Source organism: Ipomoea triloba, chromosome 5 (assembly GCF_003576645.1).
Source record: "Ipomoea triloba cultivar NCNSP0323 chromosome 5, ASM357664v1".
NCBI lineage: Eukaryota > Viridiplantae > Streptophyta > Magnoliopsida > Solanales > Convolvulaceae > Ipomoea > Ipomoea triloba.
Window position 1 is genome coordinate 1,172,324 of NC_044920.1, and position 15,142 is coordinate 1,187,465.

General features: G+C 33.7%; 3 protein-coding genes across 3 annotated transcripts in view; 1 reads left to right on the top strand and 2 right to left on the bottom strand.

Annotated features, from left to right (window-relative positions):
- Nucleotides 1–1,576: 1,576 nt before the first annotated feature.
- On the bottom strand, nucleotides 1,577–2,277 carry LOC116018745. Its single transcript, XM_031258721.1, has one exon. It carries the CDS (start codon nucleotides 2,084–2,086, stop codon nucleotides 1,643–1,645), a length of 444 nt encoding a protein of 147 aa, XP_031114581.1. The 5' UTR covers nucleotides 2,087–2,277; the 3' UTR covers nucleotides 1,577–1,642.
- A 7,679-nt stretch (nucleotides 2,278–9,956) lies between these two features.
- LOC116021251 (beta-amyrin 28-monooxygenase-like) lies at nucleotides 9,957–13,084 on the top strand. The gene is made up of 3 exons (XM_031261867.1): nucleotides 9,957–10,935; nucleotides 11,947–12,134; nucleotides 12,441–13,084. The coding sequence occupies exons 1-3, from the start codon at nucleotides 9,978–9,980 to the stop codon at nucleotides 12,747–12,749; spliced, it is 1,455 nt and encodes a 484-aa protein (XP_031117727.1). The 5' UTR covers nucleotides 9,957–9,977; the 3' UTR covers nucleotides 12,750–13,084.
- Nucleotides 13,085–14,199: 1,115 nt separating this feature from the next.
- The window catches only part of LOC116020773 (beta-amyrin 28-monooxygenase-like), a 3,807-nt gene continuing 2,864 nt past the window's right edge, over nucleotides 14,200–15,142 (bottom strand). Inside the window, exons 3-4 of the mRNA XM_031261296.1 lie at nucleotides 14,662–14,849; nucleotides 14,200–14,545 (exon numbers count right to left, since the gene is read on the bottom strand). Of these exons, the coding sequence (XP_031117156.1) occupies nucleotides 14,246–14,545; nucleotides 14,662–14,849 (488 nt within the window). The 3' untranslated portion in view covers nucleotides 14,200–14,245. The remainder of the gene's footprint in view (nucleotides 14,546–14,661; nucleotides 14,850–15,142) is intronic.

Sequence of the window (15,142 nt, forward strand, 5' to 3'; positions counted from 1 at the left end):
AAAAAAAAAACCGAATAAAAAAAAAAAAAAAAAAAAAAAAGAGATTAGGCAATAAGCACATTCATGAAATTAATTGATACATATATAATACATACAAGTTATTAATACACTTGTATGTACTTGAGCTAATTCTCAAATGACAGCAAACTTTAACTTGCACACAACTAATCAAAACAGCTAGCTAGCTTGTAGCCAGTGGATGACACATAGCTTTCAACCTTATTATAGGTAGTATAGAAAAATTCAAATTTCTTTGTATATATTGACTTGTGAAGTGTTCATTACATTTATATTTATCTATTTTAACCATTATATGCAAATAAATTGAAATTATATTCCTTTTAAAACTCTAATTAAAAGGGGAAAAATGTTTGAAAAAAAACAAAAGATCTCTTTGGTTGGCAATTGGCACCATTCTCGTTCCTATCGTAAACATTACATCATACCATTTAAAAATTCTTCTCTAATCGATGTATTTAGGTCGGGCCTTGACAACTACAATGTAGGAGTTTCAATTCACTCTCTTGTAGGAGTGACTTTTTGTGAGCATCTGACACTGATCCTCTCACCATATAAGCCACTGAGTTACTGTGACTTTCCCTTCTACGGTCCTATTGGAGCAGGATGTGGGGTCCTCGGGGCGTAAGTTTTTTGCTTTTGTGAGCAAATCTTCTCTAGTCGTTTTATGATCTTTGCATGCTAAACAATGAAACAAACCAACCAAGAATTGAGTGGCTAACTTCCTCATTTCACTTCATAAGTCATTCAACCAATTTGCTTGTTATGAATATATTCTAGTCCCACCTTATATATTCGTTTTTTTTTCCTTTCCCTAAACTATGAAATTTTAAAGGCAAAAACTTGTGTGACACCGTTTCACGGGTCTTAATTTGTGAGACGGGTTGGGTCAACATAATTTGAGTCATAGTTATTATTATGAATTGGTCTTTAGTTAATTTGTATGACCCAAATTATGTTAATTCTAACGGATCTGAGCCAATTTTAAAAATAAGGATAAATTTTAAGTCGACTTATACATCAAGAACCTCTTCAGTAGCGTAGTGCATTGAGTTTGATTGTCATTTGTCAATCCCATCTTCGTACCCCCAAAAGAAAGTAAGGGACCACTGTAACAAAATAAAATAAAAAAAATATCTACCATTCAACAACGAATTAAATTGTTTTTACTTAAATAATTACATATTTCAATGTTTTTTACCTACAAAAATGGTAAATTAAATATGAATTTCTAATTTACTTACTAATTCTTAAATTTAATTTAATTTTTTTTATGACAAGAAAAATCAGTAGTCACTCTCTAATGTGTACATTGGATAAACCCGGGTTATGTATAATAATTCACAAACCAGAAGATGTAAACCGTACTAAGAAGACCCTGTGCAACGAGCTTGAATAAAAAAGTATCGGTAAGAATCGAACTCGAAACTTTTAGGTATGAGAGGCATGTTTTACTTATAATCCCTTTTTAGTGGTAAAATTGATTTTTCTTCTAGTGGAGGGGGGGAAGGGGGAAGGGGTAGGGGTAGGGGTAATTGAAGGTTTATAGGTTGGAAAATTTTGGATAAAAAACAAAAATTATGTGCATTAGAATCAAAAGAAGACAAAATAACACAACAAGAGATTATGGATGTTTCTTGAAAATTGAATGGTGAGAATGATGAAGCAAGAACACCTTCTTCAACACCTTCATAACAACCACCATTCTTGGCCTCTTCACAGCTTTGGTGAGCTTCAAGGACTGCACAAATTTCAAATCTCTACTTCTCTTGTACTCTTCATTGAAATCCTCCCATAACATGTCCATCTTCTCCTCCTCTTCTTCTTCTTCATCTCTCCTCTTTGTTCTTCCTTCTATGCAAGAAAAGCTCCTTCTTTGGGCATGAGTGGCCTCCTTTGACAATGAAGAGAAATAGCAGAAGTTATCATCATCTTCTCCTTTCTTGGGGCTCTCACGGTGGGAGGCCGCCGATGTCCGCCACCAAACCGGCGGCAGTTCGAGAAAACGCGGCGGCGGTGGGGTTTCTACGGTGGCTGGGAAGCTGAAGTCTTGATCATCTTTGGCCATTAGTGTATTGGGAATTGGATGAACAATGGGAGATGGATAGATGGATGGGTGGATGGATGGATAGATGATGTTTGGTGTGGAAGGTGTAGTGGTGATGGGTGCTGTGGTTTAAGTTTGCATTTGAGAAATGTTTTTTAGTTCAACAAATGCAACTATATATATTATTTCAAGAATGGAATGTATGTAGAGCGAGTGGGTCCCAACACATGTTTTGGCCTTGTTTGGTGGGGCTAGAGCTGACTAACTGACCCCAATTTTCCAATCAATTATTTTTTTATAATTCAAATTTCCCGACTTCGTTACCCCTCAAATTCTCACCTTACTGTTGGAAACAAGTCTTAAATGTGTTGATTTTGTTGTACTACATCCTTTTTGCCTATAATGAGCCTAACCCAAATCCCTAATATTTGTAACAAGAAGCAAATCCCCACCTAGCCTGTTGCTAGAAGCAAGTTTGGAGTGAAACTTCTCATCTGCTAGACTAATGAGCTGAAGGCTCTTTCGTCGCTCTTGCTCTGGAGATTGGTAAATAAAGTAAATTGCGGGACTTGTCTTAACTGGTTTACATGTTCTCGTAGCCATTGCTCTGGATATTGGTAGAAGCAAGTCTTGAGGGAGACTTTTCATCCACCACACCAAGGCTTCCAATCAATTACAGTATTTAATAAGTTTGGAACCCAAACTTATGACTCTTTCATCGCTCTTACTTTAAAGATTGATAGATAAAGGTAAATTGCGAGATGCACATCAACTGGCCTACAAGTTTTCATGCATGTTCAACCGTACACTTTGAGGTTATGCTAGCAAAGTAAGACTTATGAAACTAGTTTGAATTGGTTGATGAGGTGTGCGTTTCCAATCAATTATTTGCATGTGCTTATCTAAGTTTTTGTAGCTAATTAACTAGTGTGTGGATTACAGAAAGGGTCTACTAATTTTCCAGAAGACTGAAGCAATAGAGAAGAAAAGAGACCCACTTAGGTTGCTTAATTAATCTCATTCAACTACTACTTTTAATAATCATTATCTCTTTTATATTTGAGTTTCAAATTCTTAACATATTTTATATTCAGTTTCAAATTCTTAACATTTTTTATACATTGATAAAAGATTGAAGGTAAAAGAAACTACAAAAATCTATTCCATAGGCAAATGGTCCATACAACTGTGTGGATTACAGTCTAAAACGACGTCATTGAATTTTATGAGTTAAAATAATATACTTTATGTGTTAGAATAATATACATTATGTGTTATAATAATAAAACTTCTGGGGTAAAGATAATGTACTTTATGTGTTAGAATTGAATAATATAATGTACATTATACTTTAGAATATACATTATAAATTATAAAAATTTATGTTGCAGCAAGTCACGTAAAAAAAATTTGCGCAAAACGACATCGTTTTTACTGTAAACTACGGTCCACGCAATAATTATTGTACTCCATACGACTCGGTTTGCAACAACAAGAACAGACCAATCCCTTTAGACGGGGGAGGGAGGTCAAATTTGTAGTTTTTTTTTTCTTTAAACAAATTACTTTATGCAAAGCTTTACTACTTTTTAATCATTACGATTTAAGAAATTTACTACTTTTATATCACATTTGTCAACTATAGTACCATTTTTACTTCTTGATGATCAGTATAACCACTTCTAACCTCTGATTTTTATTTTTATTTTTCAAATCAATCAAATTTAGTTCAAAATATCTTGAATATCCTGATTCGAAACAGAAGGTATATTTGGTAAAAGTGAGTATTACGTTCTGAATTAAATTTGGCCAATTTATAAATATCGAGATATTTAAAAAGTTGTTGATCAATTCAGTAGTATGAAAGAGTTGATAAGATAATTATTCATACAATTACAAGTCTACAAAGGTCAAAAGTGGAAATAAAAATTGATGTTATTCCATAATCTCAAGTCTCTAATCAATCGCCGCAGTGAACGGGGAACAGGCCAACGGATACAAAGATAGTTAGAATTTTCCAAGTTTTTAATGCTGTCATTTTGTACAATCATCATGTGCATTGACTCTTATCTCGGAATTTGGAAAGTGACCAAAAACATGCATCGTACCCACCTTAAATCTATTCATTTTTTAAAAGTGTAATTTATTTATTTATTTACTGGTGAAGAGTTTTATTGAATTGATAAGATTTAAACTTTTTTCACTATGAGGTTGATTATAAGGCGGCTGAACCATTGCAAAAGGAGCTTATAACAAGACATGAGGATATTTGGCACTTCAATTCTACACCAGAGAGCACTCAAAGACATCTCTGTGAAGAAGAGCTTGGCCTTCTTGGCACCATGAATACAGTGAGGATTAGCTAGTGATCGCGGGTTGCTCCTTCCTCCCTCTTCGAAATAAAAAGTCGTAACAATTTTGTAATATAGTCAATTTGGTTGAGGTTGTACGAGTTAATTAAGATTTGTGCAAGTGTTACTATTGAACTTTTTGTATAGATTTAGGGTATTTGTAGTGTTACTGAATTTCATGAACATTGGATTAAGACTGGTATTTTGCAATGTTAGTGTTATATATATTGATTTTGAGAAATTAGTAAGTACTCCGTATATGATTAGTTGTGCATTGTTTTTGAAGTTCTACCCAACACAATTAGAATTAGTCTCGATGTGATACATCATCAAAGAAATAAAAAATAGAGTAAAAAATGTGAGTAATCGTAATATTATTGATTGACAACAGACAGAAGATTGATAAAATATATATTAAATTGGTAGGAAAAAAAAAACACATGACTCAAGTCAAAATCAGCAAGACATAAAAGTCCTTTCTTTGCCTAAAATTAGAGGTTGGTGCATAAAGGGAGAAGAGAATCATTTGAAAACGTATGTAGTGTTTTAGTGAGGCAACAAAGTCACAACTCAAGGCTAGGAACCTTCACAAGCTAATGATGAAGACACATTTGGTTTCTTCTTCCGGGAATTGAAGTACAAGGGCCCATCCCCACTACATATATATGTATCATCTCGATCAGGAGCTAGAAAAATCATATTGGGACCAAGTTATAGAGAAAAATTAGAATGTCACATCAATTGTACCCGGTCCATATATATATATATATATATATATATATATATATATATAAAATGTTCTTTAGATTTTAATGATGTTTATAATAATGTGTAAAGTTAAGGATTTTAGAATTTCAAAATTTCTATTGCATGTATTACATTTGATAAGACAATTTGTAAAGGTCAAAATTGGATTTAGTTTATTGGTTCGATGTTTATCTAGCATATCTTATTCATAAAATTCCATAAACAACAAATTATTGTGCCGCAAATCTATACTTCAGCAAAAGTCATTTTGATGATCCTAACACTTACAGGTGAATAAACATTAAACCTTAACGCAACTTATGTTATGATTTTACTTAAACATTTAAACAATTAATATCAGTAAATGTCAGGAAATTTTTTTTTTTTTTGAATACTAGTAACTCTATTACAATGCAGTATTTGTTCATAACTACTTTCTCAACCTATTGAAGCACAAGAGTTAGTATTGCCTCTACTGAGGCTCGAACCCACCACCTCCCGTAAATGTCAGGAAAATTAGTAGCAAATAAGTAAAAACATAAGCTCAATACAGAAACAAATAACACCGCGTTGGCTGTGAAGATCTCAACGAAGTAGATCGGCGTTGGTCTCGGCTATGCAGCGGCAAGCGGCGACGGAAAGCTGGATATGTTTGTCGACGGCGGCGAGGAGACGAGACCGACGAGGAGATCTGTGCGTTGGCGTGAGGAAGAAGTCGCGTGGAGATATGAGGAAGTGATATTTCCAGATTTGAATGGGTAAATTAACCCTAATCATTGCGTCTGATCGAAGTTTCCACTTCGGACGCAAATGGTCACACGCGTTATACCATCTGCGTCCGAAGTTCTAACTTCGGATGCAGATGCTCCTATATTAAATAAATAAAAAAGAAATTAAATAGTAAAATTTTAATTACAAAAATGTCATCGCGCCACTTTAGGCGTCCGGTGTTTCAACTCTGGGCGCAAATAGTCTTATATATATAATTATTTTTGAACTAGTGCTAGCTAGCGGACCTTGATAGATCTATTGAAAACCTTCAAAAGGAAGAACAAGTCCAGCAAATCTATCAACTTAGCTCAATAAAAGTACTAGCCAATTGCAAACCTTGTAATTCACGTGTTGTGATCTTTTCGTAGATGTTTTGTCATCCAACAACTGAAATATTAAAAAATTAAATAAAAAATTGTCTAAGTCAGGGTACTATAAACATTCTTAGGGCATCACATTCAAGTTCTACCAAAATGAAGTACATACCAAAGATTCAATATGAGCAATGAATGTCTTTATAGAAAAAAGAGTTGTTAGGCACATCCATTAAAATAAGTTTTGAAAAATTGTAAAGTTATTTTTGGGACAAAATAACACTTTGTTCTAAATAGATATTGGCTAATATCCAAGAGTCAATGACATGTATCGTAAAAGAACAAGATAGACAACCTTTAGACACATACCATCATGTCGACCACCAAGAGATACATTTTTAAAGTGTATTTAAATTTTTAGTAGCACTCCAACTTTATAAATAGAGCCTCTTGAAGCTTAGAAGAAATGAAGTGAAAAATAAATAATTGAGAGTTAATAAGTATGTACATTAAGCAATCAAAAACTTTTTAAGAGCATCCTCAATAGTGTTGATTTTTTTGTGGTTTTTGCAATGCCAAATAGAAAAGAGAAGAAAGAGAGAAGATGAAAATTGGACGAAAAAAGAAAAGGAAAAAATTTCTAGCAGATAAAAAAAGTAAAAAATAAAGAACTAAATAAAACTAAGCTTATTCATGAACAAATGGGCAAGGTAGGTGCGCGTAACGTGCACCTGTGACAGTTGTTAAAATTTTAATTAGTAATAATGGATCCCGTAAAAAAATTCATTTGCAGTAATAAAAACCATCAATCAGTTATAATGGATCATGAAAGGACAACAATACCCCTCTCTTTGACGGCAAACTCACGAAAATAGTAACGGCGGACCAAAAGTGACAATGACATAAAAACACTGGCTAAAATGTGACAGAAATTAATGTGGTGAACTAAAATTGGCAATGTCATAATAACAATAGGACCAAAAGTGGAAATCACTCCACAACCACTTTTCAATATTATTGACCATCCATCAAGATGATTAATATTACCAACTATTTTATAAGTGATTGAAAATTTTAATCGATTGAATCGCTGGCTTGAACCTTAATTTTTAACCACCGATGGTAAGTTTTTTTAAGCCATGATTGCTAAAACATATCAATACCAAAACAAAAACACACAAAAAAGTCTTTCTCTTCTTTCACTAGGACCTATTTGGTAAATAGCTATTAGTTAATTGTGTTAGAAGGTATAATTAATTGATAACATTAGCTGATTGTAGAAAGGTGTTAATTGGTAAATTAGCTGTTAGCTGATAACTGTTTGGTATAATTTCTTTGAGTTAATTATATTTTTGGTCCTAGATTTATATGTGGTAGTCCACTTTTAGTTCTTTTTTTATTAAAACATCCACATTTGGTCCTAGTATTATTGTGGCATGACCATTTTTGGTCTTCCTTCAACAAAATCGTTAAAATGACGTTAAATACAAGGGCATTTTGATCTCTTTTTTTCAAAGTAAGTTGATCCACTATATTTTTATTTTTACTTTTTTGAAAAAATCCTTATTTGAAAAGCGAAATGCTCTTGTATTTATGAGAATTTTAACGATTTTATTGATAAAGGACCAAAAATAGTCATGCCACAATAATACTAGGACCAAAATGGGATGTTTTGAAAAAAAAAAAGGACTAAAAGTGGAATGACGCCTATAAATCTAGGACCAAAAATGGAATTAACTCTAATTTCTTTTCTTAAAAAGCTAATTGAAAAATTTGCTTTAAGTAGCATTTTGAATTTTAGTATTTAAGATCAGAGTTACAAACAACTTATTAACCAAATACTTATATTGATTTTTTTAACCAATTCAAACAACTAATAGTGATCAAATTAGTCAAAATTAACTAATAGACGAATTATTTACTAAAGAGGGCCCTTTTCTTTCTTCCTTAATTATTCAGAAAATATATTTGTCTTTGGATATCATATATACATGGAGTATGATTCAGTCAATTATGAGTTTATGACAACACAATATATATATATATATATATATATATATATATATATAACTATGATGGTAATAATAATAATAATAATAAGATGGGAAAGTTTACATAAAACGTCATCTATACGATTTATTATTATTATTATTATTATTATTATTATTATTATTATTATTATTATTATTATTATTATTATTATTATTATTACATAAGATTTTTATAAAATATTATTTTATAGCAATTACAATATTAAAAAAATGATCTATAAATTATGAAACAAAATATATTCATACAAATAAAAAAAAATTTAAAGAACATTTAATAATATTCAGAAGAAGAAATTATGAACAAGGCAAAGCAAAACAAAGAAGAATTTATGAAATCTTCATAAAGTTCGTTTGAGATTGGTGCCTCTCCTTATTTCAAGGAGTCTTCATGCAACGATCAGATATTCAAGAGTCCTAATATTACTATTTGCTCAATAATAAATAATATTAAGTATAGCATATATTAATAATTATATCAATCTCTAAATATAGAAAATTCCAGAAAAATATAGAAATATTTTAATTTGAATGTGATGCGCAACAACTTTGGATGGGAGTTCCCAGAAATATACACAATTCTTAAGATATGAATGTTTCTTTTCTTAGTTATTTTACTGCTTTTTGTTTGAGGTTGAGGACAAAGGTTCTTTGTACATTAAAGCTTTTACAATGTCTTAAAGTGCTTTACTATGATTATATATTGTACCTAATTAAATTATACATATTTCTAATATTATTATTATTATTATTATTTTTTGAGTACTAAATATTATTATTATTTTTTATACAAAGGAAAGAGCAAACCATCGAAGAAACAAAACTTCACTTGCTGAATATATAAGTCTTGTGAGAGACAATTTTACCCAGAGACGTGTAATACTTTTTAGTTAAAACGTAATAATTGTATGAGTGCATAAAAAAGTATTACATTTTAATTAAAAAGTACATACTACGCGTCTCATGTAATTAAGACCATCTCATATGAGTGAACTTACTTTGTAATCCTAGCTAGCTGGCAAAGTACAATAAGGAGGTAAACTAACTTAGGTTGTCCATAACTAATCGACTTAAATCGAGAAGGCAATTAGGTGACTCCCACGCATAGTCAAACTTGGAATCTTGTGGTTACCAAATCAACTGCTAGACCAACTCGGATGCAATTGTCTCATATAGTGTTTTATATTGACACATTATATATCAACACCATAAAAAAAAAATCATAATAGTAAGATATGTTTTGGGCGGCAGCTTGAAGAGTCGTCTCTAGCGTATTGTTATATCGAAACATGACACCAACCTACGCAAGTATAAGAAAATAAAGTCACGTCTTTACTATTAGCTATAACTTTTCGCATATAGTACAAAATACAATATCAATTACTTATATAATAAAATGCTAAATGCTATACAATTTGATTGAGAAGGGATAGAAAAGAGTATAAGTTATGGAATACCTAAACTTGTCTCTACATGACAGAAGATCTAATATAATCTTCCACTAATTTCTACTCTTCCCCAAACTTCTCACATTCTTAATATGCTATACATTGTCTTATTCTCAAGTCCCTCATTTTCCTGTCTCTTTCACTCAAGCCCTCCACTTTGTATTTATACCCCAAACCACCCCTCGAATTTCCCAAACCACACAACATTGCAGTCCTCAACAAACCAAACAGCTATGGAAGCTTCACTCACCTATCTCCTAACTCTTGCACTCCTCCCTCTCTCCCTTTCCCTCATCATCATCCTCCGAAAGCGCGGTTCGCCCGGCCGGAACGTCCCTCCGGGCTCAGGCGGGTGGCCGGTGGTCGGAGAAAACGTGGAGTTCGCCATGTTAGGGCCGCAGAGGTTCATCAAGGAGAGGATGGAGAAGCACTCGCCGGAGGTTTTCCAGACGTCGATTTTAGGGGAGAAAATGGCGGTGTTCTGTGGGGCCCAGGGGAACAAGTTCTTGTTCACGAACGACGGCAAGGTGCTGACGTCATGGTGGCCGGAATCCATGAAAAAGGCGCTTCTATTCCCGGAGTTTTACGAAAACTCGTTGAAAGACGTTTCTGCCCTCCAGCGAGGATTCCTCCACGAGATTCTAAAACCGGAGGCGTTAAAACAGTATATTCCCGCGATGGATTCTTTGTCGCGGGAACACATGGCGGCGGATTGGCACCCAAACGACGTCGTAAAGGTCTTCCCGCTCGCCAAAAACTACACGTTCGCCCTCGCCTGCCGCCTCTTCATGAGCATCTCCGACCCCGACCACATCAAAAAACTGTCGGACCCTTTCCTCCTCGTAACCAACGGGATGTTCTCCGTGCCCATAGACCTCCCGGGGACGGCGTACAACCGCGCAATTAAAGGCGGGAGGATGGTGAGGGCGGAGCTGATGAGGATCATCACGGCGCGGCGGAGGGAATTGGCGGCGGAGGAGAGGAAAGAGACGGCGGCGCCGGCGGGGAGAGATTTGTTGTCGAAGATGTTGTTGGTGAGGGACGAGAATGGAAGGGAATTGAGCGAGATGGAGATATCGAATAATATTATTGGGATGTTAGTGGCGAGCTATGAGACAACGAGCAGCGCAGTTACCTTTGTGTTGAAGCACCTGGCTGATCTTCCCCATGTTTATGATGGAGTTCTCAAGGGTAACTATACTACTATTTAAACCTTTAATTTTCTACAAAAATGTTTTCTTGCGAGTTATGAGTATATATTGGTGGCAAATACAAATTGGATGGTAAGAAATGATATTTTTTTTAGTTAGTAGTAGATCAGAGTTGTTTCTTTTTTGGACTGATTCAATTCATTCATTTTGATTGATCTGTTATAAGTTGTTATCAAAAAGTAAGTATAACTAAGTTAGGGTGATTTAAAATGGGTTTCATTTTTTTTAATAACCTATCTTACCTAATGGTCAATTAGTGGGCTAGTATGTGATGGGCTAGTGAAACGCGTCTAATTGAGTTAGTATATTTTAAAAACGAGTTTCTTTTCTATAGCGTGTCTCGCTTTATAGTGGCTAAGTTGGTAGGCTGACCTTTGACGGGCTAGTGAAAAGTGCATTATATAGAGAAAGTTTATTTTAAAAATGAGTTTCATTTGCTATAGTGTGTCTCACCCAATAGTGGCTAGCGTTGGTAACTGGTTGGGCTTTGATGGACCAGTGAGAAGCTCATTCAATAGAGTAAACTTTTTTTTTTTTTTTTTAAGTTTCATTTTCTATATATAGCATTTCTCGCCTTATAGTGGCTAGGTTGGTATGCATGACTTGACTAATGGTGGGTTGACGGTCAGAATTATGATAGGCTAAGTGAAAAACTCAGCAAATTGGGTTGGCCTGCTTAAAGAAAGGTCCCATTTTCTATATAGTGACTCTGTTCATTGTGGATTAGCTGGGTAAACGAGTCAACTTGTCAATTATTCACTTGTCATAACTAATAAAGTATGATATTTTGAATAAAAAAGTTAATAGTGAACATGGTAAACATACATCACATAACTTGTTTTGATTCATTTTCAAACTCTTTTCTAAATTACTTGTCTAAAATTGAGTTCAAATTCAATCCATCAAATATACATTTGTTATAAAAGTGACTCCCTTAGGTTAAAGGATGAGTTATTTGGTTAGTGGATTAAAATTCATGTTATTTTGACAGAACAAATGGAGATTGCAAAGACAAAAGGGGCAGACGAGTTGCTAACATGGGAAGACATTGAGAAGATGAAATATTCTTGGAATGTTGCTCGAGAATCACTTAGGGTTACACCTCCTGCACAAGGGGCTTTTAGGGAAACCACAACTGATTGTACCTTTGCAGGTTTCACAATTCCAAAGGGCTGGAAGGTAATTTCATATGCTAGCATCAATAACCCTTATTTCCAATCTAATTAATTATTTCCATTTGCTTGGTTGTACTCAGCACAAACATTTATGGAGTATTCAAAGTGAAGTAAAGAGTGTTTGACCTTGTGGTCAAATAGTATAATTATAGTCAGGTCACAAGTTCAAATATTAGGATTTTGCATATTTCATATCTGAAACGTAAAAATGCTCTTTCTTAATCATTTTCGTGCATCAGTAGTAGCTTTTTCAATCAAACTATGAAGTATGTACACTTTGTCCACTATGCATAAATTCAACTTTTTGCAGACATTTTGGACAGTGCATTCAACACACAAGAACCCAAAATACTTCCCAGATCCTGAAAAGTTTGACCCGTCAAGGTTCGAGGGGCGCGGTCCAGCACCCTACACATTCACCCCGTTTGGAGGAGGTCCTAGGATGTGCCCGGGAAAAGAGTATGCTCGCCTAGAAGTGTTGGTCTTCATGTACAACGTTGTCACAAGGTTCAAACTCCAGAGAGCAAATCCCAATGAGAATATTGTGTTCCATGCTTCTCCTACCCCGGTTGAAGGCCTCCCCGTTCGCCTCATTCCCCATCAAAATATTCAAGATTAGTATGGCCTTTGTGTGTCCAAAAATCGTCCATTGTTTGATCTTCGATCTTTATTTTAAAATCAGCATGGTCCCAACATATCGAGAAATATAATCATTCATCGTTTAATCTTCTTCGTTTTAAGATTAGCATGGTCTCCATCAAGAAATCGTCTTCCACAATTTTCAAATCCAATAAAGCCCTTTGTCTAGCCGTTGCAATAATATATGTTTTACTTTTAGCATTTGCTTGTTATGCAATTATAATCTTGAAAATTTTAAAATTATACATGTACACTGTCTCGTTTTTCTTTTGTTTATTTGAAAGTTAATCCATTATATATATTTTTCATTGTGTACTTTGCTTCTTTGATGTTTACTTGCAATTTTAAAATTGGAGTTTTTTTTATATTTAATACTTTTCGTCTCACTTTTTTGCCATTTACAATTTATTGCTGGGAAAAATGTGTTTTTCATGGCATATATTTTTAAAATTTGACTTTTGCCTTATATATATGCGACCTCCATGGTATACTTATAATAAAAGAGGATTTTGTGAACTCATTCTATTGACTGAGAGATGAGTGGTTGATAAATTTTTTAAATTATTTAGAATTTAAATTTAAAATTTAATAATTTAATACTTCTCTCACTAATTTATATTTTTAAATTTTGACATTTTTTTTTCTTTTTGTACTAATAAAATTAACCTATAAAATATATATCATTAAAAGGTCTAATTGAATCTTTTAAATGACATACATATTAATATTTATTTTTTAATTTTGTTTTGGAATAAGAGTCAAATTGGTCACTAAATCACATACAAAAATATAGTTGGGTCATTCAACTAAAGAAAGCCTGCAATTGACCCCATGAATAAGCCAAAATCATTTATTTGGGTAAATAAATGACCTTTAATCTAGGTTAATCGCTAACATGATGGTTAACCTTTAAGAAAATATTTTTTCTAATATTACTTTGACAAGGTTATATTTGTGGACTTCGTCACTAGCATATCTTTCGCACCTTCACCGTCATTGGGTTGTTTGGGCCTATGCCATCAGATGTAATTATGAAAGTTGTCACACCAAATAAAATGAAATGAAATAAGACTGTTTTATAGTCGGTTTAAAAAAAGAAAAAGCTTCAATAAGTATTTGAGGTAAATATTCAAATAACAAAGGAAGTTATTATTATATTGAGTGGCTATGTGGAAGACCAAATTCAGTATCCTACCATTCAAACATGACAATAAGTACAAAATTCAGTATACCATTCGAACATGACAACAAGTATAACAAAATAAAGTAGCCAAAACTTTAATGTCCTGCTAGAAGTTTACTTTTTCCTAATAAAATACAAGCGTCTTAAATAGAAAAAAGAGCGTAAAAAATTTGATATAAAACATTCCCTATAGCATATATATTTTATAGGGATTAATATAAATGTTTAATTTTATTAAACATATATATATATATATATATATATATATATATATGTTGCGGTGCATCAAAAAGTTAATTGTGATGGGGTATAAGTCTGACGGGAAGGCCGTTGACCGGAACCGGCGATGCATGATAGACAATCTTCTCGTTCGGCACCAATTTTTCCATTTTGAAGTTGGTGACAACGTTGTGCATGAACACAAGTACTTCTAGGCGGGCATACTCTTTTCCGGGACACATTCTCGGCCCGCCCCCAAACGGCACAAAGGTGAAGGGTGCCGGACCACTTCCCTCGAACCTCGACGGATCAAACTTCTCTGGTTCGGAGAAATATTTGGGGTTCTTGTGTGTTGAATACACACACCAAAACGTCTGTACAAATAGTCATTCACAAAAAGTTATAAGTTTAACTTATTGTTAAAGTCAAGAAGTAGTAAATTAATTAATGGTATAATGGAACATTAACCCATGGTTAATTGATGACTAACCTTCCATCCCTTTGGAATAGTAAATCCAGCATAGGTAAAATCAGTGACAGCCTCTCTAAAGGCACCTTGCCCTGGTGGGAATAGCCTTAGTGCTTCACATGCTACATTCCATGAATATTTCATCTTTTGAATGTCTTCCCAACTCAATCTCTCATTTGGTCCCTTCGACTTGGCAATCTCCATTTGTTCTGCAAAAAAATCAAACACTTTTAATATTCATATTTTAACTGGCTAATAACCACTATTGCAAAAATCGAATGACTAGGCCGCTTAGGCACCACTTAGGCACTAGCACCCCTACACCGAGGCGAATTGCTCCCTAAGCGGCCACCTAGCGCCTAACTCAGCTGACTAGGCCGAGTTGGCGGCCTACTCGGCCGAGTTAACTCGGACGAGTCAGCCTTGTTAATTTTTTTTATTATATATATATATATATATATATATATATATATATATATATATATATATATATATATATATA